At 40.7% G+C, this 26,215-nt stretch overlaps 1 protein-coding gene across 1 annotated transcript in view; it reads right to left on the bottom strand.

The window, feature by feature from the left end:
* FREM1 (FRAS1 related extracellular matrix 1) overlaps positions 1-25,868 on the bottom strand; it is a 56,907-nt gene extending 31,039 nt beyond the window's left edge. The window contains exons 1-19 of the mRNA XM_072359528.1: positions 25,401-25,868; positions 22,235-22,329; positions 21,385-21,686; positions 20,708-20,904; positions 19,741-20,064; positions 17,850-17,958; positions 16,432-16,563; positions 13,712-14,056; positions 12,940-13,082; positions 12,313-12,509; positions 11,014-11,104; positions 10,543-10,710; positions 9,884-10,092; positions 6,665-6,758; positions 5,829-6,081; positions 4,294-4,491; positions 2,948-3,133; positions 2,227-2,423; positions 1,189-1,411 (exon numbers count right to left, since the gene is read on the bottom strand). Coding sequence (XP_072215629.1) covers positions 1,189-1,411; positions 2,227-2,423; positions 2,948-3,133; positions 4,294-4,491; positions 5,829-6,081; positions 6,665-6,758; positions 9,884-10,092; positions 10,543-10,710; positions 11,014-11,104; positions 12,313-12,509; positions 12,940-13,082; positions 13,712-14,056; positions 16,432-16,563; positions 17,850-17,958; positions 19,741-20,064; positions 20,708-20,904; positions 21,385-21,686; positions 22,235-22,329; positions 25,401-25,631 — 3,694 coding nt within the window. The 5' untranslated portion in view covers positions 25,632-25,868. The remainder of the gene's footprint in view (positions 1-1,188; positions 1,412-2,226; positions 2,424-2,947; positions 3,134-4,293; positions 4,492-5,828; positions 6,082-6,664; positions 6,759-9,883; positions 10,093-10,542; positions 10,711-11,013; positions 11,105-12,312; positions 12,510-12,939; positions 13,083-13,711; positions 14,057-16,431; positions 16,564-17,849; positions 17,959-19,740; positions 20,065-20,707; positions 20,905-21,384; positions 21,687-22,234; positions 22,330-25,400) is intronic.
* Between the last annotated feature and the right edge of the window lie 347 nt (positions 25,869-26,215).

Below are 26,215 nucleotides of genomic sequence, written 5' to 3' on the forward strand. Positions count from 1 at the left end.
AGTATTGTTCAACAACAAAAGACGAGCTCAGTGAGCTGCTTATGTTCATTAATCTAACAGTAGGCTAGTGACTCAAAGACACTAAGTCTATCAACCTGAAGGAGATGGCTCCTTCATAAAACAGTCTCTGTTGGTCTGCCCTCCTCACTCGAAGTCATATTAACAGGGAACATAGAAAGGGTAGGATCATCAGCTAACACTACTCTGTACCTCACATAATCTTCAGGAAGCTTTAAAGTCTTGGGGAAAAAAGCTGGACTTCTGGCTATGGCCTTGGACAATCAGGAGATCTGGGCTGAATCTCTGTTATGGAAATGATGAAGAAGTCCAGCAAATAGAAGAGAATAAAAAATAAGGCTTGAAAAGTCTTAACAATTTCTGTTGATTACACATTTTTGAGGGTTATTTCTTGATTGGTGGAAAAAAGTATTTTCTCCTGGATTTGAGGACTGAAGTACATTTTGAGTGGCAGAATTAAATTTATGCCCCCCTTGATACTGGTAGATACAGTTTCCACACAATGGCTTCAGTATGGAAGAATCTATCATCATAGTCTTGAGTGTCAGATACAAATTTAATCACATGCTCTTGAAAGAGGTTTGCCACTTTAAAGTAGGTTAACTGATAATGGCAAGCTATGGTAAGCTATTCAGCCCTGTTTTATATTCTTATCATTTACAGCAATATCTAACCCCAAGATTTCTCATAATCAGATAATATGTTTTTATACCATGCTCTTTGTCTCTATTTTATGTGTTCTGAAACATTTTGAAATATGTTTGCTGATGTATTTCAATATTTCCTTTGTTTTTTCGTGGCAGAAGGCCTTTCTAGACGTACTACTCTACCCTTTCTGACATGTAGGCCTGTCAGGGTGAATTTATTGTTAGTTCCTCAAATCATTAAAAATATTAGCTTATAAATAAAATAATAAATTAATAAAATAATATTATTAATAATTATTAATATTATTAATAAATTTTATTAATAATTAATATTATTAATAGTAGCATTAATAATAATAATAAATTAAATAAATAAAGCTTATTTCTATTCTTAAACATTCTCTTGAAAGTACCCCTAGAGCAAACAAATAAACTACAGATGCAGATTTCTTCCTGTGTCTCCTTGTCTGTTATGAATTACTAAAGGAATGAAAGACTAATGTCAGAAGAACATTGCACCTACCATTCTTCAGAAGCTCCATAGAAAAGTCATGAACAAGCAACCCATGGTTGTGGTGGTGAATTAACTCTTTGTAGTGTAGAATATCGTTGCCATGAACCCCATCAATAAGGAATCCATGTGAAGGCTGCTGCACAACATTGAATACCAAGTGGTCTTGAGGCACATCCAGATCAATAGCATTGATAACAGAGAGATCCAGCTCTTTCATCATACCTTCTTGAACCTGAACATTAAAGAAAAAAATGTCATACTCTTTTACATAAAAAGAACTTACCATATTTTAACATGATTTCCTAAGTAGGCATTTTTTGTTTAGGAGTCTGTTTCCTCCGCCCTCAGTAACTTTTGAGCCAGCTACTGATTTCAAACAAGTTTAAGAGTAGTAAAAGTTTAAAGTCATAAAAACAGAAGGTGTGATGTGGTAAGGAGCTCATATCTGCCCCTAGTAATAGCTTTTAGGTGTTTAAATGTTAGGGAATGCACAGAGAAGAAAATCTTTAAATAGAAAAAAACATCTGTATATATACTATGCATGAGTATATATGTACAATATAGAAGTATGAATATATGTGTATGTACAGATCTATAAACATGCTTGCACTTTTTCTAATAAAGTAAGATAAATTCATGCTTCCTTAGCATGGTCATGGACCTATTATTTATATTAAAACCACAGTCTACAGAGAGGGGAGAGACTATACCAGGTACTAAAATTACTCTGCAAAAAAATATGAAAGGCTCTGGTGAAAAAAGAAATATAAAGATCTTTCTGCATTCTGGATGATTTGTTTCTTTAAGTCCTCACTTATTTTACTGCATATTACCAAACAGAATTGTACACAGCTCCAGCCTCACCAAAGCTCTGTCTTACAGATCTAATGGAATTTAACTGAGCTGTTTCCTGAAACACGCTAAGTTATGCAAAGGAAAGGAAATAGGAATAGGGAAATATGTGTTTAGAAAATGTTTTGATTCATATTAGAAAGAATTTTCTGGTATAAATTAATTCTATGTCAGGCATTTTGCTTTCTCCCTTACAGTAATGTTTCTTGCTATGAATTCTGGAACTTCATCATTGGTTGGGTTGATCAGCACAAAAAATGGAATCTCTGCTGAACGATGCAGCCCATCGGTGACATAAAGTACAAAGCGGTCTGCTCTTGGCTCCATTCGCATGTGCCTGGCTTGTACATAGTTTATATTCAGGGCTTCCAGGTGCTTCAACTGAAACGAAGCTAGAAATTTTAGAAATGTTGAGTTAGCATGATTGTTTTCCTGCCCGCTGGTCTGACAGAGCAAAAACAAATCTGAAATGATGTCCTTCAATAACCAAATCACTTCTGAAACTTTGCCTTGCAGAGTAACGTGGGATCCATGTTTTTCAAATTCTCAGTTACAGCATTTTATTGACAGAAGTGAAGAAAGGCTGGAAGAAGCTTGCTTGAAAGAGTGAAGGGAGAGGCAGAAAAAGCAGATTAATGTCTCATATTGCCACCTCTAATAGATTGCAGCTGGAATGCGTAAAAGAAGAATTGCCTTGTTTATTCCAAGTACCTCTTCTTCACATTTGCAGAACTGCATACTCTCTTTGAAGTCCTCCTGCACAGTCCCACTGCTCTTAATTTGCCAGCAGCTGCTTTCATCAATAAGACCATATTAATGCTCACACCTGCATCTACCTCTCCACAGCCCATTGTATTGCCCTCTATGAGCACTCTGTGTTTCCTCTGCTTCATTACTGTACACTGCATGCACTTACCTATACTTATACCAATGTTACTCTTCTCAAACCCAGGAGAAGGCAGTATATTTTCAATATAACCAAACTGGGGAGGAGAAACCAAGACAAACTCTAAGTCATCCACAGTGGTGTCAGGGTCGGTAGCAAACAAATGGTTAGAGGTAATGGCTGCTGAGGAGCCCTCCTCCACAACAAACCTTGCACCTGCACAAAAATAGATGAGAAGCATTACTGCATATTTAGCATGCTTACTGTTGTATCTGTTGATAAGAACAGAAATAATAAATAAAGAGGAAAAGACAATAAATTCTGTGTTACTGAATTTGGTTTGCTTTTGAGATTTTTCCTTACACTGTCAGCTTTCCCCATCACAAAGCAGAAGGGAAGGGTATTGCAAATTGATTTTACTGGTAAGTTATTAAGTACGGCTTACGTGCTGTTCAAAATCAGTTGTTACCTCTGTTTGTCAGAGCATTAATTACATGATAGCTGTTACGAATTGCACATAATGAACAATTTCTCATGCACCACTGCATAATTTCCCTGCTGGGACAATGCTTCATTTCCAGAACATTGCTTAGGTGATAGCCTGTAAATTACAAAACTATTCATACATATGCTTAAATATTCTCTGGAATACAGAACATACACATGATGCTTACGAACAAATGACATTGAAAATGACAAGCATGTAGAGAACACACCTTTAGTAAGTACGTCATCCAAAACCTGTGATTAAGTGGTAAATTTCACTTGCTGTCCTGTTGTTGGACTAAATGTATGTTAGCAACACTATTTTTATTTTTTATCTGAGTGTTTTCAGTTCTGAAAAGTAATGGTGAAAATGTGGTTTCACTATTTATTTGATCAGTTACAGACACAGCCCAGGATTGTCTTTCTTTATCAACAGAATGTAGGAAATAATACATTTCCTCCCTTGAAATTTAAGTGTTTACTCAAACTAATATTTTGTTGTGTTCTTAACATGCAAATGTTGATCTAGCATTATATTTTGGCATGGTGTAAACCTAACCATTGTCTGAACCTAAGGTTAGTGATGAGATGTTGCTCAGTTTTACTCAGACATAGCTTATGTGTGCAACGGTTCATGTGTATAGATGGATAGAAGCGGATGCAATACTCTAATCTCCAGCCACATGGTTTAAGTATGTAGCTGAAGAGCCACAAGCCACTACCCACATTTGTACTTGCAACTGAATTTGGTGTCTACACTGCACTAGCAAAAGAAAAATCTATACATACATATGGAAATTCTGGTTCAAAACTTCTACATGCTGATCTCAGCTGACTCATACTGCATAGTACAGTTATAATAGTATGCTAGAGTGAGAGGAAACTTTCACCAGTTGCAATGGACGGAGGTTGGTTGTCCACTGGAAGTACAGTGATGTTAAGGTCGTACACTGGGAGTGGACGGTGAAGAGGAACTGGAGGAGGAAGAGGTCTATCATAACAGCAGTCTTTCACATCTGGGCCAGCTTCATCATCAGAAACAACAAAAGTTAAGATCTCAAAGGAAACAGTCAGGCCTATCTCCCCACCTAAAAAAAAACCAAAAAGTTGCAACTGAGAATAAATATTTTACTGTAAGGAACAGAACCTTGTATCCTGCTAGGAGAATCCACAGGCAGAAGATGAAGAAAGACAAAAATGACTTCAAAAAAAAATTATGGTAAAATGACTGGAAGCTGACAGCCCTTGCAAGTATTCAAGGGTGAGTGCAGTCCGGTTCTCAGGCCGATACATTGCCTGTGAAGGGCAGTGACTCCGTGCCCCACTTACAGTAAGTGCTGGCAGCACATTTGTCATGGAGAAATTTGGGAACATGAAACACAGGCAACTGAACCTCTGAAAGTCAGATTCTGCCCCTTGTTGCCCCTGCAAAGCACTGCCATTAAAACAGCATTCCCAGTATCTTAAGGATACTGGAGAAAAGTTTATTACAAGTAGCCGTTAATCAAGTATTTCGTTCTCTTCTCAAATACCAGCTGTTCATTTTAGACAGTGCCAAGCCTGAAAATATCACATATATTCCCCACGCTAGCACAAAATTATGGACTAATTGCACAGAAAAACACAGCCTTTGGAAAAAGAAAAAAAAATAAATAAATAAAAGGAAAAAAGAAAAAAAGAAAAATGAAAAAGATTAAAGCTGTCATCAGGGATGAAGAAAAGAGAATCCCTTTCGTGGTAATGAAAGAATCAAATTAAGCAGGAAAGGGAGTTAACCAGCATTGGTTTCTATGAGTACTTTCAAAAAACGTATTTGGGGATTTTAGAGATAAAATCACAAAATGATATGTTTTTAGAACTGCAGTTTCCTTGAAGAATCTGGACACAATTCTTTACCTTGTGGCAAAGTTGGACTGTAAACTCTCCAAAAAGGAGTACACCTGCAGACTGGCAAGGCAAGCAGAGCAGATAGCACCTCAGGTTGTCAGTAGTTTTCTATTAAAATTCTGCATTCTCATAACAAACATGACATTAATTTAGCTATACAAGATTATGGAAGAAAGTCAAAGATGTCTTTAATGTTATGAAACAAATAGAAACACTCCACTTAGTTCCTGTTTTATCAATAATTTTCCTGGGGGCGAAAAAAAAATCATACAGTATCTGCAGCAGTGAAAGATATTTTCCATGATTATGATGATTTCATGTGCTTGATCTACTTCAATTTTCAGTTCAAAAAGGAATTTGGAAATGGCATTGAAGCAGTCGGTAGTTTTACACCCTCAGACCTGTTTCAAAACCCGCCTAGTTTTTTTCTCCAATCACAATAGATGTGGTTTCACAGCAGCTCCTTCTGAAAAGATTTTGTGGATTTAGGTGAAGATTTTCCACCAAAACTGTCTGAGCACCTCCCATTCTCCCTTACCAGTATGCTTATAGGTGACTAAGCCAGAGATGACATCAGCCTGGGAGAAATGCTCCACAGCAATGCCAGCTTTCCTCAGCACCCCCTGGGAGGGCTGGCGAACCAGCACGAACACCAGCTTCATGTCATCACTGTCTGCATCTGTGGCATATATGTGCTCCGAGGAGAGGACCACTTCTTCACCCTCTGGGCAGCGTACCACATTGATAAGTCCTGTCTGCATAACAGGTGGCTCGTCATTCATGGGCAACACCTAATCAGAAAGAGAATTTAACATCTTTTGTTATCATTACAACAAAAACTTGCTGTTATAAAGGATTTTCTTTCTGGTTCAAACCAGGAACATAGTGTTAGGGTCAGAATACACTGAATTCACCCTGTGAACTGCTTTGAAACAACTGAATTAGGGCCACTATTAAAGTCCAAGAACAAAAGTAAGCTAAACTAAGCAGAGTATGTGGAGGAAATGGCACAGTTAACTTGCTTCTGTCTTCAGTTTCACAGTGAGAAAGATGAAAAGTCACTGCATATCTTTAAATTGACTGCTCATCTTTGGCAGTGATATTAATTGCTGGAGAATGAAATCTCCCTCCTATGTTTAATTACAGAGAGAATAAGTCCAGACAGAAGAGCTCAAGTTAAAGCAAACACAAATGTCCTTCAATCAGTATGAGAGAAACTGGCATTTGGCACGGTAGTCTGAATGATGGTGTGAAAAAGGAAGGCTAACAAATCCATTATCTCTCAGCTTCTAAGGGAATATAATGATTTTCAGAAGGTAGGCTTTGCAGTATTTTACATAGACAAATGCCACTGGAAGTTTGCAACACACCGACCTTGACCTGCAGGGTGAACTCCAAGGAGTGGATGCCATCTGTGGCTGCAAAAAGGATTTCGTCTGTAAGAGTCTCAGAACCATCATGCCGGTAACTGTGGGAAAAGGAGCTAGAATAACTTCATGCAGACAAAGAAGCTGTGGTTTCTGGTCATGCCAGACAGTGTGGATCCCTCCAAACCAGAAAGCCAGTCCCTGTGCAAGTCTCTGAGTCTCTATCTAAGACTTGGAGTTCTAGATCACAGTGGGTTCAGGGAGCTTATGAGATATCTAGCATGAAGAATAACCCCAAGACAAGACAGTTATCACCTAGGAAAAGTTTTCGCTGAACCTCTGTCATCTGCAGTATGGCTATTTGTGAGCCACCTATTAGAGAGGCTTTCTCTCTGCAGTACATAGGTCTCAATGGAAGCAATTTCCATGAAAACTACAACAGATACAAGAGCACAATAACACTGTTGGATAGAGGAAATTCTCAACTACTCAAACAATATTTTTCAACACAGTCACAGTGTATTTTCACCAGCAATGAACAAGAAACTGCATACCATTCCACCTACATCCTCAGTGTTCACATCCTCTGTTTGGTCTCCATAAACATTCAGCAAGTGTCAGTGAATGTCAAAGGGTGCCATTTTTCCCACTTGGGTAATTCAGTTCTACACCGTTGTTTCATATACACTTCAATTTCAGACACCATTGTGTCAGGCTGCCCCTCTGCCATCTGTCACACAGCAATAAAATACAGTGGACTATTGGTGGGAAGATTCTACCTCTGTTGCTATACCACCAGCATCCACCTCTGAAGTCAACACAGTACAGTAGGAAACAATACTTTAGGAGTAGCCATTTTATGAGTAGCCTTCTTTGACTAACAGAAGGAAGTAAAGTCAAAAAGCTCTAATTCTGCATGTATGTAGGGAGTCAGCATCCTGCTCTCACCACAGATACAGCAGCAATATTTGTATCTTCAAATTAATCAGTGTCAAAACAACCTTTCTTGTAAGTCTGATAAACACATAACTTCCATAAAAGACGAAGCTGGTAAGCACTGTCCTCTTCACAAGAACTACATGGCTGAACAAAGGATTGCCTCCTCACCTGCACAGGGGAGTACTTTCTAGAGAAACCTACTTACATATGTCCATGGCAGCTCCCTTTACAGGGGCCACACTTCTGCTCAGACACCACAGTGACCTTTGTGGTCATCAGGTTCAACAAGAAGTTTTGGCTTGTAGCAACACTATCTGAGCAATGTAGTGCTGAGCCATAGCCTCCACACCTTGCTCTGCCTCTCCACAGGGATAGAAACTTACAATCACAGAATCACCAAGGTTGGAAGAGACCGACAAGGTCATCCAGTCCAACTGTCCACCAATCACCAGTAGTTCCCACTAAACCAGGCCAGTCAGCCTCACCTCTGTCCCAGGGAAGGTGATGGAACAGCTTGTGTTGGATGCCATCTCCAGACAACTGGGAGAAAAGGAGGTTATCAGGAGTACTCAGCATGGGTTCATCAAGGGGAGGTCGTGCTTGACCAACCTGGTGGCCTTTTATGAAGATGTCACTCGCTGGGTGGATGGGGGAGAGCAGTAGATGTAGTCTACCTTGATTTCAGTAAGGCTTTTGATACGGTCCCCCATGACATCCTTATAACAAAGCTGAGGAAGTATGGGATAGATGAGTGGACAGTGAGGTGGGTGGAGAATTGGCTGACTGGCAGAGTGCAGAGGGTTGTCGTTGGTGGTGCGGTGTCTGGCTGGAGGCCTGTAACTAGCGGCATCCCCCAGGGGTCTGTGCTGGATCCAGACTTGTTCAACATCTTCATCAACGACCTTGATGAGGGGATAGTGACCACCCTCAGCAAGTTTGCTGATGACATGAAGTTGGGAGGATTGACTGACACACCTGAAGGCTGTGCGGCCATTCAGCGAGATCTGAACAGACTGCAGAGCTGGGCAGTAAGAAACCGGATGAGGTTTAACAAAAGCAAGTATAGAGTCCTGCACCTAGGAAGAAATGCACCAGTACAGGTTGGGGGATGACCTGCTGGAGAGGAGCTCTGCTGAGAGGGACCTGGGCATCGTGGTGGACAACAGGTTGGCCGTGAGCCAGCAGTGTGCCCTTGTAGCCAAAAAGGCCAATGGCATTCTGGGGTGCATTAAAAAGAGAGTAGCCAGCAGGTCGAGGGAGGTGATCCTCCCCCTCTACTCTGCCCTGGTGAGGCCTCATCTGGAGTACTGTGTCCAGTTCTGGGCTCCCCAGTACAAAAACACAGGGATCTCTTGGAAAGAGTCCAGTGGAGGGCCACAAATATGGTGAAGGGCCTGGAGCATCTCCCCTATTAGGAGAGACTAAGTGAACTGGGTCTGTTTAACCTTGAGAAAAGAAGGCTGAGAGGGGATTTGATCCAAGTTTATAAATACTTGAGGTGTGGGGGCCATAGTGGCAAGGCTGGTCTCTTTTCAGTAGTGTGTGGGGACAGGACTAGGAGTAATGGGCTGAAACTTCAGCATAGGAAGTTCCGCACAAATGTGTGCAAGAACTTCTTTACAGTGAGGGTGATGGAGCACTGGAACAGGCTGCCCAGGGAGGTGGTGGAGTCTCCTTCTCTGGAGATATTCAAGACCCGCCTGGACGCCTACCTGTGCAATGTGTTGTAGGGAGCCTGCTTTGGCAGGGGGGTTGGACTTGGTGATCTCTAGAGGTCCCTTCCAACCCCTACAATTCTGTGATTCTGTGAAACCATGCCCCTCAATACAACATCTAAACATTCCTTGAACACCTCCAGGGTCAGTGATTCCATCACCTACCTGGACAGACCATTCCACTGCCTGAACACTCTTTTGGAAAAGCAGTGTTTCCTAACATCCAGTCTGAATCTCCCCTGGTGCAACTTGAGGCCATTCCCTCTAGTCATATCACCGTCACACAAAAGAAGAGGCCAACCTCAAGCTCACCACAGCCTCCCTTCAGGAAGTTATAGAGAGCAATAAGGTCTCCCCTGAGCCTCCTCTTATCCAGACTGAACAGTCTCAGCTCCCTCAGCCACTTCTCTTTAGGCCCATGCTCCAGACCCCTCACCAGCTTAGATGCTATACATATAACTTGCTATATATTCCATGTGTGGTAGCTAAAGCAAGAATGCAGCAATCAAGACCTTGCTCATTTAGCCAGGGCACTCAGCTACCATGAGAAGAAAAGCAGCCACTCTTCTAACCTGACTGCCAGGGTACGCAGGTCCCTGCAGGAAAGCTTGTCACCCTCCTTCATGGGAATGCCATCCAGCTCCACTGCCCCATGCTGAGGCTGTCGCTGCAGAAGGAGGAGGAGATGTTCCTGTTCTGTGTCCACATCAGAGACGAGGATGTGTCCCTCGGTGACAGGGCTCAGGCCACCCTCTTCCACCCTCAAGTGGCTCGTAAAAACCTGCATGGAGGAGAATGCTAAACTGTTGTTTTCATCTGCACTTCAATTTTCTGTAGTACTAGCTCATGTGACACCTTATTAGTCAGAATGCCAAAGGCTGTACTCCTTTCTGCTATGCTGGAAAAACGTAAGGAATCTGCAGACAGTATGTCCTGATACACTCATCCCAGATCTGATCCCATTCAGAATGCCATAAGCAAATAGACAACATATTAAGGAGGGATTTAGGACTTGTGATTGTAGCCCTAAGCTTACAATGCCACAAAAAACACCATGCACTCTCACCAGTCTTTGCCTTACTACTCTATCCCAGTGAAGCCAGCATGCCAGACACAGAAAGCCCTTCCCACATTTTTCTTTTAATTCAGCCCAGTCAGGAAACTTTCCTACATTTCTGTTTCTACCCAAAGCCATTTAAACCCTTCCCAATTCACCTCCCCATCTCCCTACCTCTGGGGCTTGGTTGTCCACAGGAAGAATCGTAATATTGAAGCAGATTCCATACAAAGTGCCGCCATGCTGATTGCTGACAGAAAATACAAACTGGACTTGCTGAGGATTGGGCCCAATGTCCTGCAGTGGGGGCATGTAAGCAACTTTCATATAGTTCACAGCATGCTGCAAAAAGTGAAGAGGGGTTCATGTGAGAGGAGAAAATGACTGTAGCCATTACCAAGGACAATAAGAAACAGCTTTCAGATGGAGAGTTATGTTTGCAGATATGAAGCATGATGAAAATGTGTTCTAAAAATTGGAATTGAATTAGCAAGCAATTTTGTTAGCTCTTCTAAAGCAGCATTCATGTAATAGTACTGCAACTCACTTTTCACCTCTTGTTTTCCTATCAGGAAAAATCTATATGTGTGTGACTGCTCTTAAGAGTCATTGGTACCATCTATACTACCATGAAACACAACAAACCTGAGTAAAAGACCTCAGAGCAAGCGTAGCAGGATCCTTGACCAGTTTGGGGATGGTGTCCACCATAAACAGCTTCCCAGCATCTGACTGACTATACAAAAACATGCATGTTAGCAATACTATAGAACAGGAACAACAGCAGTCACGTAGTTTAGTCTTGTGTTTCAAATTAACTTCGCACAACCAACTGTACTGAGAGGAAAAACATTTTCTTTCTTCTATCCCTACAATTTTTCAAAGTTTGTGACAGAACACTCACTACAAAAGAGTCTTTCAGGACTGTGAAAAAAATTATTGCATACCTTATAAGCAAGCACTGGTCTTTCTGCTTATGTGTCTCTGCGCATCTCAGCTATCAGCCTCAGTGCAACTCAGTTGATAGCAACTCAGCTGTCAACTCAGTGCCTATTTACACCACCTGCAGTGCTAGCCCATTGAGTGTTAGCCCACTCAATGCTCACATGCCTGCAGCTATCAGTATGTAAAAAAATGAAATTATTCTGTTTCATCTTACAGACTTCTCCAGTCAACAGGTTTGACCATGTCGTCTTTGTGACAGAGACAACAGCAGTGCCTGTGCCTCATCAACTGGACAAGGAGCAGTCTAAACACCTCCCCCTCCACTACTTACTGATTCTCTGTGGCTTGAGGTCAGAATTGCAGATGTTGATCTTCAGCATAAAACATACAGCAGTTTAAACTTTTCTTTTTAGCAGATAGATACCAATGCAACCAAATGCCAAAACACATTTTGCCAAACTATGAAACAGCTTCAGTGACATGTAAATTGCTCTTACAGCCATTAACCACATGCCTCTGTTGTCCCCTGCATCCTGTCCTGCCTGCCATTCTGCTGCACAGGTTCCTGGCCCAGGACCTCACAACACCATGGCAGTAGTGCACTGACTAGAAATAGCTGTAGTACCTCATCTTCTCAGCCTGGGGTAGCTCCAGGTCAATATCAATCTATTCATTACAAAAGCTTCAGTGAACTGTATCCAAGGCAATATAGAATCTAACTGCCCAGTGTAAAACACAAATCTAAGATAGAGATTCCAGGTGCATTTCTTCTTTCTTGCTAAACAGTGCAACTGTATTATTCTGTGTAGTATTCTGCTGCTTTTAGCTGTAACTCAGCCTTAATTGTTAACAGGAGATCTGCACTCAGCTATTATCACCCACACGTTAAGCAAACAGATGGAAAACCTGAAATACAGGCATACTATTGCCACTGAAACTGCTGCTCTTGCATGAGGCTTTGCTCTCTCCCACCTGGAAAATATATCAGGCCACACCTACCCATGCACGCAAGAGAAAAATGGGGAAGTGGTTATGGTGTACGTGAGTTCCCTATCTTGCTCTTCCACATCTATGAAATGGAGATGTTTCTTAGTTAGGTGAGCAATCTCAGTCTCCTTAACAACCAGGTGGCGTGTCACTCCTGGGGCTTCTCTGGGTAGCTGATCATCCACAGGTATAATGTGCACCACCATCACCTAAAATCAGAAAATGGCAAAATCAACAACCATTCCCTTGATGAGAAAGTGTCCAAGCAATAGTTTACACACTTGTACATAGGAATAACTAGATCACTGGAATACGAGATACACGACACTCAAATCTCAGCAGCACTACTTTTTTTCCACAAGCAATGCTGTATGTTCAACTCTTGGGTGGAATAGTCCATTCACTGTTGGCTTCAGAAGGGCTGTTTGGTTTGTTTGTGTCATCTCTGAATCTAATATTTTCAGCATTTAATGTTACGGTTTGGTAGAAATTCACTGAGAATAGACAGAGGATTACCCCATGAAAAACAAGTAAGTTGTGAAGTATGGTTGATGGCAAATAGGAGATACCTATCCCAATGTTATTTAACAGTCTTGCAGAAGTTGAAAATTCCCTCCCAGAGATGCTTCAATGTCATACCTGTGGCTCTGAGAGATTGGGAGGGTCATGGCTATCACACAGCACAAACTCAATAGAATCTTCAAATATTTCTCCTCCCAAATGATGATAATAAATTATTCCATTAAACAGATCCCTCTGAAGAAAACTGCTGACAGGATACCCTGTTTAATTAAAGAATATATCTCCTATTGAATTGTGCATGACTTTAATCTTTCATAAATGCTATCCATTACCAATGCAAGTAAATAGTGAGGCATCATGCCTCCTTTCTCACTCCAGCTAAGGCAAGATCTTTGAAACATTTTCTCATAGTCTTTCACGTTTCCTGCAGATCATCACCTTCATTTCCATGTCATTTGGGAACCACTGAAAAAATGAAGCAACACAGCAAGCTGGCTAACTGTTCTATGTACAGGGTAAAAGAATTTGCATTACAGCCAGACTCCACAATCTAACACAGGAATTCTGAGCTCCTTTCATCATCAACTGGCTTTGAGTCTGGTAGATAAAACATCTCCTGACTAGCTCAGATCCCCTTGAGGAAAAAAAATAAAAAAATAAAAATAAACAAATTGGAAAAATGGATTGAAAAGTTTTATGCCAAATTGTTTTCAGTTACAACTATCCTTGTGCAAACAGTGACCAACATTAAAGAAAAGTGAGAATTTGTACACGTAATAACAGAAGTCTAAATTTTCCATGATTCATCCTGAGTCTTGTTGTCATACTTAATACAGCTAAAAAAAGAGAAGAAAAAGAAAATTGTGCTACTGAGGATGTGTTTCATTACCTATTAAGTTTGGCCCTGGTTTCTTCATGATTTCTCCAGCCCGTGGTGGCTTGGTAATATTGAATACTATGTAGTCATCACTAGAGTCCATGTCAGAAGCTTGAAGCATGGAGCCCTGGATCAGGATCGTCTGTCCCTCCTGTGCTTCAATTACCACATTGCTGATAAGAAATGGAGGGCTGTCATCTTTAGGGAGGATATTGATTGGAAACTTATGGCGAATACTATGCAGGCCATCAAAAATCCTGAACACCACAAAATCCTTTGTGGAATCACTGTCATCATGATGGTAGTAAACAACTCCAGTCTGAATGTCAGAAACTGTAAACATGAATCCTTTTCCTCCTGTCAAAACAGTAGAAGCAAATGCATCACAAATGTATAGTTCAACCCTGAGGAAAATTCTTTTACCCCTATAAGTGTTACTAAGGTAAAGACAAGGAGAATGTATTTCTAACTAGAGGTTGGAAAAAAACAAAAGAAGAAAAAAGAAAACCATATTATGCTACTGGAAACAAGTTTGCAGATATCAGGACAGTTAAGAATGCAGAATTTACAACTATGGTAGCATGGTAAAGTGTTCTAAATGTGTACTGCATTAAGACAGTTTGAGATACTAGTGATTTTTAACTGTGACTGTTTTCACTTCAATTTTAAACTCTGCTTTATTATCCGGACACTTTGCTTTTATTTCAAGAACTGAAGATTCTGTGCTCTGTTATTACAATTCCTCATTTCAGTAGAAATGAAAAGTTACATTTGTGGCTCTTGTTTGTTTGTTTGTTTTCTGCAGATGATTGTGCATTACAAAGAGACCATGAGCACTTCACTGGGCATGTTATACACTCATAAAATATTTCAGGCAGGTTAAAGGTTTTGTGAACTTCCAGTTGATGCAGGAATAGATGGTATACCAAGGGCCTCCAAGGAAAATATTTTTGGCCATCCAAGCTGTGTGACATTCACAGAGACAGCTTCAGGTGCAGATGCATTTTCACTCCCTTTATTCCTTACTTGAAGACAATTACAGGTGGCTTTTAGGATACGGTGATAGCTACTACATCTCCATCAAACAAAAACCTGTTAGAGGTGACAGGAGGCAGAGAGCAACACTATGTATTCCTCTTTCTATGAGGGCTTTCCTTTTGGCCTAGGACTGGCATTACAAAACCCAGCACACAAGTGCTCAAAGCACTGCATTGATTCATTGATCCTTGCAGGTAGCAGGAATCCCTGCTCTGATTTGGGGGGTGCTGGCTCACACCAGGCTGTCCCCAGTCCACCTTGCACCTGAGCTCCTCTGGCACAGAAGGCACTGGGAGTTTCTGCTTGTAAGGTGGCAGACAGCTGGTCCCGCAGACCCCAAAACTGCATGCCAGGAGTTTCCTGAGATAAACATACTTCACATGTCTCAACAGTTTCTATTTCTGCCAAATTCTATGCTTTGCCTTCTTCCTTTATTAAAATGGTTGTCTTGTGTTTCTAGGCTGTGCATTCTACTTAAAAACATTTAACCATCAAAAAGCCAGTATTAAGCGTGGCAGCATCTTTCCATCCTGCTAACAGCAGTGATTTCTTTTACCTGTTTTTTTCCCAATGAGAGCAGCACTACAATGACTCATCAGATTGCAAAGCAAAATCAGTAATAGTGCAAATGCAAAGAGCTAGAAAATTAGAAGTGTAATTTAATTGCCTCTTATTTTTTTTTTTTTTCAAATAAGCCTTTAAACTGACAGAAAATAGCAACCACACCCAAACACTGACTGTATTTGTCAGTGAATCAAAATCATTTCTTAAGCATCCTCAGTACCTAAATGTGGGAATACAAGAAAAGCTGCTCAGCTGTGGAGCAAGATAAACAGCACCTAAATGGCTAAAAGTAACACCTGTGTTCAGCCTAAGGCATGCCTGCTCTGTGAAGGTGATATCCTTAAATTTTCAGCTTTGGGACTCAGATGAAAGTTAAGGAAGTAGAAAATTTAAATACAGATTTTTGCTGTTGTTGTTTGGGTTGTTGCTTGCTGTGATTGTTTGTTTGTTTGTTTGTTTGTATGGGGTAGGGTTGTGGGGTTTTGTTTTGTGGTTGCACGGCCGTGCCTGCGCCTACTGCTGGGCTGCAGTAGAGGAAGGCCGTCAGCAGAGGGAGCGGAAGGCTGTCGGCAAGCCTGCCATGGATGCGACCTCTCCCGTGCTATCTCGACTCCCTCTGAGCCTGCTCACTCCCGGAGTGAGAAGGGAGCGTCTCTCGTTCACCTGCCCCTGGCTTCCTCCCTGGTGCAACCCCGGGACATACATAGCCCCGCTGCCATTCCTCTGACTGCGGTGCCATCGAAGCACCGTCACCCACATAAGAGCTGCTGTCTGTGGTCACTTAAAGCACTGGGCTGAGTTTGTGCACAGCGAGGAAAATAATAACCAGCTACATTTAAGAAATTGGCTTGTAGGCTAAACACCAGACTTTCCCCCTCCCCCCCTCCACACTTAATGATGGAGACCACATAAATGCACTGTTTGCCAAAACAACTGAGCTATGCAACTGGCTTCCCTTTGAAACCTGTGAACTTTTGAAATTCCTGCTCTTCGCTTCTGCACCTTCATTGCCCTGCACACCTGCCTCTCATACGTATCTGTTGGTGTCTTCATGACCTTCACATGGCTGCCACCAGTCATCACTAAAGAAAGTGTTTCCAGGACCCAAGTGTAAACAAGGATTAATTTACCTCTCACTGTGAGCTGCCCGTGCTGTAAGCCGTCAACTGTGACCAAACGAACATTTTGGATATCATCGTTGTCTACCACCTGTAGGTGCTGCCATGTGATTGGTCGGGATTGCCCTTCCAGGAGGCTGAGGCCTGCAAACAGCAGAGTTATTTCACAAAAGCATCACTCAAAATTGCCAGTGCCCCTCTGTGAACATTTCTGGAGTCTGGAAAAAGTCATGTTTGGTTCCATTTATATATGTGAGACGGACATCTCAAGAACTGCCTAAAAGCTTGGTACCATCTTCTCTACTGCTACCTTTACTTTAGTCAGATGCATTTCAGGAATTTATATTTCGGAGAAACAGCATTTTCTGATTCCCAGTTACCCAGCAGAATATTTAGAATGATTTCTGGACATTTGTAGAGATGAGAGTATTGTGTGTGAGGTCTCACAGTGTCTAAAACTGAGGACTCCATTTCTTAAAGAGTCTGAATTTGAAAATTATATTGATATTCACAATGGAGGACAGTATCTCTTCTTTTTATCAGACAGCCATTAGTGGCAGAGTTTCTCTGTGAAACACAAGGCCTCTTTTTCTCAAATTCTATCCTATTCCACTGCAAAATGAATGAATCTTCTCTGGTGATAGCTTCAGAGTTGTTTGGCCTTTGCCTTATGTGGCTAAATATCAATGTATATTTAACTCTGAATGGAAGAGCCTGTCCCTTCCCCACTGGGAAACTGTAGGCTTGTTTGAACGAGTTTAACATTTCTAGACTTCTAAGTGCTGCTGCTGACTCATGCTCTGAGCTCTGTTCCCAGACTGTAATACAACAATGACCTGTACAAGTCACTCCTTCCATGCCATACTGTGGTTGTTTTCCTCCTGCATCCTGTATGTCCTGTTGTGTGTTTTCCACATACTCACTTCTTAGCACTTGTATTTTCTCTTTCCAGTTTTCATCAATTCCCAGCCTCCTTTCCATTTGCTTTACCGTCCCATTCTCCTTCAGATTTTGAATGAGCCTATCTTTCCAGTTTGTGACTCTGCTGTTTGCTCATTTTTCCAGATTTCTACTTAGAACAGTACAAACAACTCACTATTCTACAACCCTCATACCGTCCTGTCTTCCTGTCTTCATTCTTTAAACTGTTTTAGGTCTTGTTCATTCTTGAAGAAAATGCTGTGTGTACAAATCCTGATTTTTTTTTTTCTAATAACTACTTCTTTAGTTTATTTTTTATTTCAATTAAAATGTTTCCTTGAGTTTCTACAACATTTTTCCCAGAAAAGCTATGTAGAGAAAGGGTAGGTTTACACTCTTTTCACTTAATGATCCTTAAGCTCCAGGTACAGAACTGAATTTTATAGCTCTGTCAAAATTGCCTGTGTCCAAAGCGTGATAAATGCTGTAGCAGAATAAACTGATCTCACCTGTGTTCCATGAAACCCTTGGAGCGTTTGTATCTGCTGTTCTAATAGAAAGTTGCACTATAATCGGTAAACTCCTCTCAAAGTAGAAGTCATGAACCTCAACCTCCAGCTGTAATACGAGCAGAAAAAGAGTTTACTGGGAAAAAAAAGAGCCTGAAGAACAACTGTACCTCAAAACACATAGAATGGATTCCTATCTGAGAGATAAATCCTAGGAGATTTTAACATCAGATAATAAGTTTAAAAATGAAACTTCATTTAACTTATAAAATGCATTTGAGATTCTGTACTTGATCTTAACTTCTATATTCTTCCCAGCAAAAGATGGGAAGGGTAATTTGCACTGTGTAGAAATCAATGTTAACTGCAGTTTGGGGGCGCAACTAACTCAGAAATTAACATAAAACTTATTAATAGCAACAATAAAGGGATGGGGCTTTTTCCACTTTTTAACAACTGTAGGACTAAAAAATAAATTTAAAAATTTAAAAAAAAAAAAAGGAAGAAAAAATAAAAAATACAGACTACTGCCACAAACAGATTTTAAAATTTTGTATCTATGTATTTAAGTGTATCTATCAAACTGTTTAACAGCCTATAAATTCTTAAATCTGCAGTGGATTCCAAAAGCGAAATGGTGGAGGTGTGCTCAGAGAGCAGAGAGTTTGGTAAGATGACAGCTCCTCACACTGAGGAAACAGCAAAAAGGCAGCTCCTCTGACAGCTGAGGTTTAAAAAGCAAGAGACGCCAAACTGTATTACAGCTGCTTTGCTTTCCAGATTACCCTTTTTCCAGATTACCTTCCACTGATTTCAAATTTATTTGGACAGTTTCATTGCTTTGGTACCAACTGTTTTGTTTTGTTTGGGCTTTTCTTAACTATTTCATCTGATTTAATTTCAACCCATTTATATTCTTCTTCAACTGATTTCCTCCCATTCCTCTTTTTTATGGTTACTACCTATTTTCTTATTTTATGGTTTCCACTGACAGACTATTGAATTTCACAAAACGTCTTGGTTACTTAAAAAAATAAAGCAACACTGTCCCTGAAGTGGGAGACATTCACTTTCAGCAATCTGTGGCTGATCAGGAGCAACAAATATTGCTTACAACTAAAATAGAAAAGGTAGAAATGATACTCTGTTCATCCACGTAAAATATAAATATGTTTCTACAACCTTGGCCTTACACTCTGGTATTGTTTAGTTACTTACTTACTGCAGACCTGGAGCAGCCTACTCTCGCTATTTCTATCATATTTTCAGTTAGTGACATAGTCTTAATCATCCTAGCAGGAACTATTAGGGTCCCCTTCGTGCTACTCCTACACCACCAGTGCTGCAGTAGGCTGTGAGATCCAGTAGCAATCCTGGCATTTGTCTGCCTTCTGTAGCTGTAGGTATGTGTCTAAAGAGCACAGATTTCACTGTTGCCACACAGGCATAAAACAGAAGTGGAAAAAGAATAGCTGGCACTTCCAAAGTCTCTAAAGTGTGGCTAAAAGAAAAATGATGCTTCTGTTCCCTTCATTAAATAGGGATAATAGAAATAATAAGAACAGCAGATAAACAGGAAGATGAACAAGAATATCTGAAAAACACTATTTATACATTAATGCATAGCAGAGTTACAAGTCTTTGAGTTCCAAGAAATTACTTAGGTTGTGAGCAACGAAGACCTGGTTTGAATTAGACAGGTTGTTTGATATCAGTGTTAGCTGAATGTGCATTGCCCTGCATTGCATATAGTTAGAGAAACAATATTTACTTTTTCCATGGGGGGGAGGGGGGGGGGGGGGGGGGGGGGAAGGGGAGGAAGAAAAAAAGTTCTTATTTACAGCTTACAGAAACTTGAAAAACAGAAAATGCTCAGGCACCACACTTTTACCTCATAAGTCCTCCTCTCCGTGTGGCTGTTGTTTGGAGGCTGATAAGCAATAAGCATTTCACTGAGGTCTTTCCATGTGAAGGAACCAACAGGCTTTGTGTGGTCCGACAGGTGAGTAATGAAGCCCTGCAGAGGAGGCTTTGTAATGTTGAACACCAGCAGGGACTTTGGAGTTTCCTTGTCTTCAGCATCAACCGTTGTGGTTGTAATGGGAGTTAAAATAAATTGGTCTACTTCCAAGATGAACTTTGTCATTGGAACAGCTTTGGGTATTTGATTGGGCATAGCACTTTTAATCTGAACAGGGAGCCATGCATGCTCAGTCTACAACAAGGAGAAAAAGGAGAACCAAAAGGATGAAATGAAGCAAGTCAAGTAAGTTCAGTTTTTGTTTCCTTCACATTGCTAATTGGGACACTTGTTAAAGTGATAAATTATTCTGAGAAGAATTTAAACATCTCATTGAAAAAAAAAAAAATTTAAAAAAAAATGTCCAGAGTAAAATACTTAGGCCACAGGAAAGGGTCTTCTAGGTTCATTCATCTTATTAGTGTTCTTAATTTGGGGCTGGAACAACATGCCTAATTTGATACAAGTTTTATGAATAATTTTACCTGACAGAAGCATGTGCATGAGTCATTAATTATTGCTAACTGAATATGTTCATACAGCTCTTAGCTTATTAATTCCTATATACATTGATGTCAATGCTGTTCATGCTCTATAAAGATGTGGAATTATGCCAGGGTTAATTTTCACTCCCAGTCTAAACTACTTAGAACTACCAGTAAACATCCAGAGTTGTTTCTCTGTAGCATACTGGCATAATGCATTTAATCTTTCCAGCTGGCCACAACAACAAAACACCCACGAAGGCCCACTACCTATCTTAAAGGGGAGCAACAAATTTCCTTTTTCTTTAAATCAGGAAGGCAGTCAGACATTGTAAGGTTGCATAAAATTCTACCTTGTGCAGGGTTTTGCTTCTGCTGTCTGTGAGATCCAGCCTCACTGGAATATAATCGATATCTGGCGAGCGGGAGTCAAGGTGCTGATACCGAATGCCCTTCCTCAGAAACTCTTCACAGCTCATTTTTGTGTTATGGATGACTCTCAGCCCCAACACACAGCTCCCATTTCTGCACTGCTGGCCTGGGCTGTGCTCTGTAACCCAACAGAAGCCAAAGTGAAACAGTTAGCTTAGCAGAAACCAGCATGAGAAGCCTGTTCTTAGGTCTGAAGTAAGCCTGACAAAATGCCAGTGTGATGACAGTTAGGACTCTTTTCACATCCTAACTTTTCCTACAGGATTTTGTTCTTAGCTGAGATCTTTCTGCTCCAGCTTCTCTTGGTTCTCGGGGAAGTGCTACCTCCTACAACCCCCGGTGCCATTTATACTCTGGTAGATCTGATCCACAGATCTAGGAGCTAAAAACCAGATTCCTGTTTGGGAATTACAAACCATATGTGAACTTAGTTTTGCCCCACACAAACTTCATGATCCTTTCAGTTTGCAATACAGCTCAAGCTGTTCATTAAACTTCACATGACCCGCTCTTACACAGCATGTCTGGAGCTAACAGCAGACTTAATCTGCCAGGACTCTTTGAACCTACTAATACAAACAACTAAACTACATCGTACTAGGGCCAAGGAGGAAGCTCTGTGGTTGATCCCCTCGAAGCTGTTCCTGCCGCACATCCCCCATGATGAGCTGGCCATGAGCAGGGAGGTAGGTTTCTGAAGAGGCTATGGAAATGGTGCATTCCAAATTCATCTTCCTGTTGTAGTCAAAAGTGAGGATGTTCTTGTCAATTGTCCTGGACAGACCGTAGTACTCAGGCACCTCCAATGTTCGGGAGCGCATTTTGATGATGTTGCAGTCTGGCTCAAGTAACTGTACATGGAGGGTGAATGTTTCTACAAACGTTTCATTTTCTGTAAACCTATGGGTAATAAGAAAACAATAATTGTGCCTCATCCCCTTTCTGATGCTCTCTGTGAATTTGATGTTAACCTCACTTTCTAAACTAAATTAGTGGAAGCCTTTTCTCTCTTATGCACTCAAATCACAGATCTCCAGAGACCATGAGATACAGGTGCTCAGCTCTTCCTACCTGTAAAAAGAGTTTGAAAAGGAGTAAGTTATTTATTGTGTATACTCAGGGACATGTGTCCCTGTTAGCAGTGAAACACAGCACATGCTGTGCTCTCAAGTACTGCTGCCTCTTTCAAATAGCGAAAACAAAAATCACTTGTTTTCTGTAATGAAGAAGCCAGGTAATAACAAACACATTTTCACAGCATATCTGAAATACACTGAATAATGTGCCTGTAAATAGATGGTCAGTTGTTCTTCGCTGCTGCTGCAGCTGAATCTATGTAGTTACCTCATGAACAACAGAACCTGTTCTTCCCATGAAAAACAGTCTGCTTGCACTTGCCGAGAATGCTGCATTGTGACAACAAAGTGTAATGATCCAGTGCTGCTTACCTGTACAGCCTAAGCATGACTGTGTCTGCATCTAAAATTGGACAACCATTGTGGGTATACTTGACTTCATTAAGGTGAAAGTGGCAGTCAAAAACCTATGCAAGAGAAAGAATAGACAAGTATAGCGCTACTGAAGAAGGTAACTTCATAGCTTCTGTTTCACTTCTCTCTGGCTGTCAGCAGCGCATTGGCCTAGGGAAATCTTTAATCTTCTGTTTATTCACCCATTCTTTGGTCTCTCAGAGAAAGCCAGAAGAAGCACAGTAACATGGGGGTGCTGTCATTCCCCCATAAGAAAGGCATACCAAGGTGATTGCTCCTTTTTGCCACTTCCCTCCTCTCTCCTCTAACTCAGTAATCAGTTTGAGCACATGCTTCTCTATCACCTCAGCCTGTGGATGTATGGATGCCTCTGTTTTCAGGACAAGGACTGTTTTCAGTTGGTCTGAACTGCCAGCAGCTTAATAGCTTTTTAAAATTGCTTGTGACTGTAGCCTGATTATACAGTAAATCTTAATATTGATTTGGCCACTATAATTGAAATATAACTTTGAGTCTGTGAAACTTTTCTGTAGGAAACTTTGCTACCTCCGATGTTTTTTGAACACTGACTTTGTACCTACAGCCCTTTATTGGACCAGATGGTGTTTCTCTATGCCATACCAACAACCAGCCCCAATGACGGTGCAATCCTGAGACATAAAAGCAACCAGAAGTTCACATCAACTGTGCACTAACTAATTTAAACTATAAATGATATAGAAGAGCTGCTCAAATTATAGCTTCCAGTAGTTCAGTAATATCACTGGTGTGAGTCAGTGAAGACCCCTCAAAGTTTGTAGGATTTTTTTTACTTGTAGGCCTGACATACACGTGGCAACCAGATACTCCTCCAATGATACATCCCTGACCATATCAGAGGAGACTGCCTACAACCAAGGAGCTGGTTAACTCATATCAGATAATTGATTTTTTTTATTTTTTTTTTTAATATATAAAACATTATTTTCACCTCTTAATTGTCAACAAGGGGGTAGAAAATGAAGGATCTTTCCACAAAAGTCTGTTAACGCTGACTGATTATCTTATGTATGTATAAGACTCAATCTGCTTTGCAAAAAAGAAACATCTGTTTTATGTTTCCTAATATGTTTTCCTTTTATATGAACAGCCAGCTCTAATTGTCTATAAACTCACAGGCTACAACAAAGGAGATCTGAATCTTCTCCTAATTACCACTGAGCTTTGTTTTTTTCCAGTTCAACTGCTTTTAAATTGCAAATTATAATTACATTGTCACACATTCCTAGTACATTACTCACTTTAATGACAATAAAACAGATCAGATCATGGATACATTCTAGCTGCATTATTTCCTGATAGAAGGAGCATGAGAGGTAACAGAATGGCCAAAATCTGACACACTCTTTCAGGAACGGTTAAGGTTCAGGCAGCACTCCTAAATGTGTCATAAAAAAGAGAAGCCCTCATCTTATAAAAGTTGGCTTCTTCTTTCCTACCTGGGGAATAGGACTGTAGATAAACTGACTTGGAAGGATATTGTGATGGTGCCACCTCCAAGAGGCTACAGAAGGGAGGAAAAGGCACTTTTCCTAACTTTTTCTTGGACTTAGGCCAGGACACATGGAGGGGAGGTGTCCCACACTGCCAGCCTGATAGCCTACATCCACCTGCCCAGAAGTGCTCATGCTTTCAAGTGAGGCACACCCACAGCCTCCATGAGGTAAGAGATCTCTACACAGGCACAGACTCAGCTGTGCAGGCTCAGTTTGGCACCATGACAGGACAGACATTTAAAAGAGGTTAGTCTGAGAGCAGATGAAGACAAGGTACCTAGGAATATCAGAAAGTAATTTGTGATGCATACATACCTCATGGGGCCACTGGAAAATGCTCTGGCTCTGTGCTTAAAGCACGCTAGCTTATGGAAGAAAAGTGGCTTTTTCAAGGTACTTGGATCCTACTGCACTTTAGTGACTGAGGCAGAAATTGAAAGCAAATTCAACCCTGCAGTTAGTTGCCCTGCATACAGAAATGTTCAACTGGCCATGAGGCATGTAAGTCTCTCCTTTTCTTCTCATAGACCAGACTAGACCAGAGAAATGGAGGGGAATAAAATTCCACAGCCCTGAGCTTACAGAAGCCCTGGGGAAGATCCCAGAAGAAACCCTGTACCTCCTGGGGCCAGGCTCTGGAGTAGAAAACACATTGCATTGCTTAATGCCTGTTGCTTTCCTTGGCATGGAAAGTGATGATTTGCCTGAAGTAATCATGGTGCAAAATGGTGCAAAAAACAATGTTGACAACCAAGCCAGAAGCTCTGAAAAACTTTCTGAGACTGGAATTTCTGCACTGGCCTTGCAGAGACTGCCAGAAACCTGAGAGAAAGTGAAAAACTAGATGTATTCAAAGGTGTGGCAGTGCGTGCTTCACAAAACTTTTCAAACGCAGACAAAAGCTGTTGGGTTATGGTTCATTTTAAAGCCATTAATCTTCTATCTCAACCATTACCTTTTCATGTCAATTACTTCTAATTCCTTCCTGCAATGACTGAGATGGGGAGATTTTTTTAAGCAAATGAGTAGCAGAACCGTGATATATAAAATAGATTTCATCACTCCCACAAGTTCAAAATTTTAAAAGTAAGCCATTTTTTAAAATGCATTTGCCATCTGTTAGCAATCTGGCTGTTGCAGAGCAGAGCAAACAATACTGTACACAATGTGTTTTTTGTATGTGATGATTCTTCCTGTAATTGTTCCCAAGGTAGTGGCTGTGTGACTGAAATGCAGAATGCTCTAGCTGGCTATGCATTACCCAGGGGGCAGTGGGTACTGTTGTGACAAAGAAACAGGCAACTTTCCTAACTCAAAGTTTTGAAATGTCCATTCTCCATTTGTGAAAGAAAGCTCTGACCAAAATTGTTTTTATATATTTGTGTTATTAAACCCAGCTTTTTTTTTTTTTTTTTTTTTTTTTTTTTTTTTTAATTTCAGAGGTGCTATTCTCTGTCAGTTGGCTACTTCTAGTAAACAAAAAAAGTGAGTCTTGTCCACATAGAACATTCCGAATTGTGTGCTTTAAGCAGTACCCAGAAAGAATTACATAAAGCAACATTCAGAACAGCAAAACAGGGCCCAAATACCTGTGGAGTTAGCTTCCCAACCCTTTGCGTTATTGGCTCATTTCTCACAACTTCGACTTTGCACACATCCTTCTCTCTGGGAATGGAAAACTTGAGGTCATCTTCTGACAGGAAAACAGACTGTCCCTTCATCACTTTAATGCCACGGTTGACACTTACAAAAGAGGAGCAGACAACTCTTAGGAGAACAGGCAGCATTAGCAACAGCCAGGTTTTCTCAAATAGCTTCATATTATGAGTCTACACCAGCTCTTTTCTGCTAGTGAAAAAGTTCTTGACAAAAGGAATCTTCTCTTCCTCCTCTAGCAAACGCTCACTGTATAACGGAGGACCAAAACATCAATCACAGGTTAAAATGTACCACATGTTTTCTATTATGATGCACCTTTTGACTGCTGTTTGAGCAGATGCCTTTCAAAATATCCTCTAGTTTTCATAAAATTCATTGGTCAAGCCTGACAAAATGACGGATGTTCTCTCGGAGCACTTTTAATGTCTGTAAATCCTAAAAATAAAAGGAGAGGGAGCAATGATATAACATATTAAACATCTGTTGAAAACAAACACACTTCCTTATCATTGCTTTATAATTGCAGTTTATTTCAACCAGCCAATGAACTTTACCTTTGAAAACAATTATTAAGAATGCCTGTGCTCTGAAAATTGCATTGTACCAGTGAGACTTCTATCCCAACAGATCAGCTCTCAATATGAATTTCAGGCACCTAAGGCACCTAAGCACACAGAATCATTTGCTGCATGGGATCCTCTGCTGTGGGACATTTTTACTGCTGGACCACTTTAGCTAAGCTAAA

The sequence above is a fragment of the Excalfactoria chinensis genome, chromosome Z (genome assembly GCF_039878825.1).
Source record: "Excalfactoria chinensis isolate bCotChi1 chromosome Z, bCotChi1.hap2, whole genome shotgun sequence".
NCBI classification, from domain to species: Eukaryota; Metazoa; Chordata; class Aves; order Galliformes; family Phasianidae; genus Excalfactoria; species Excalfactoria chinensis.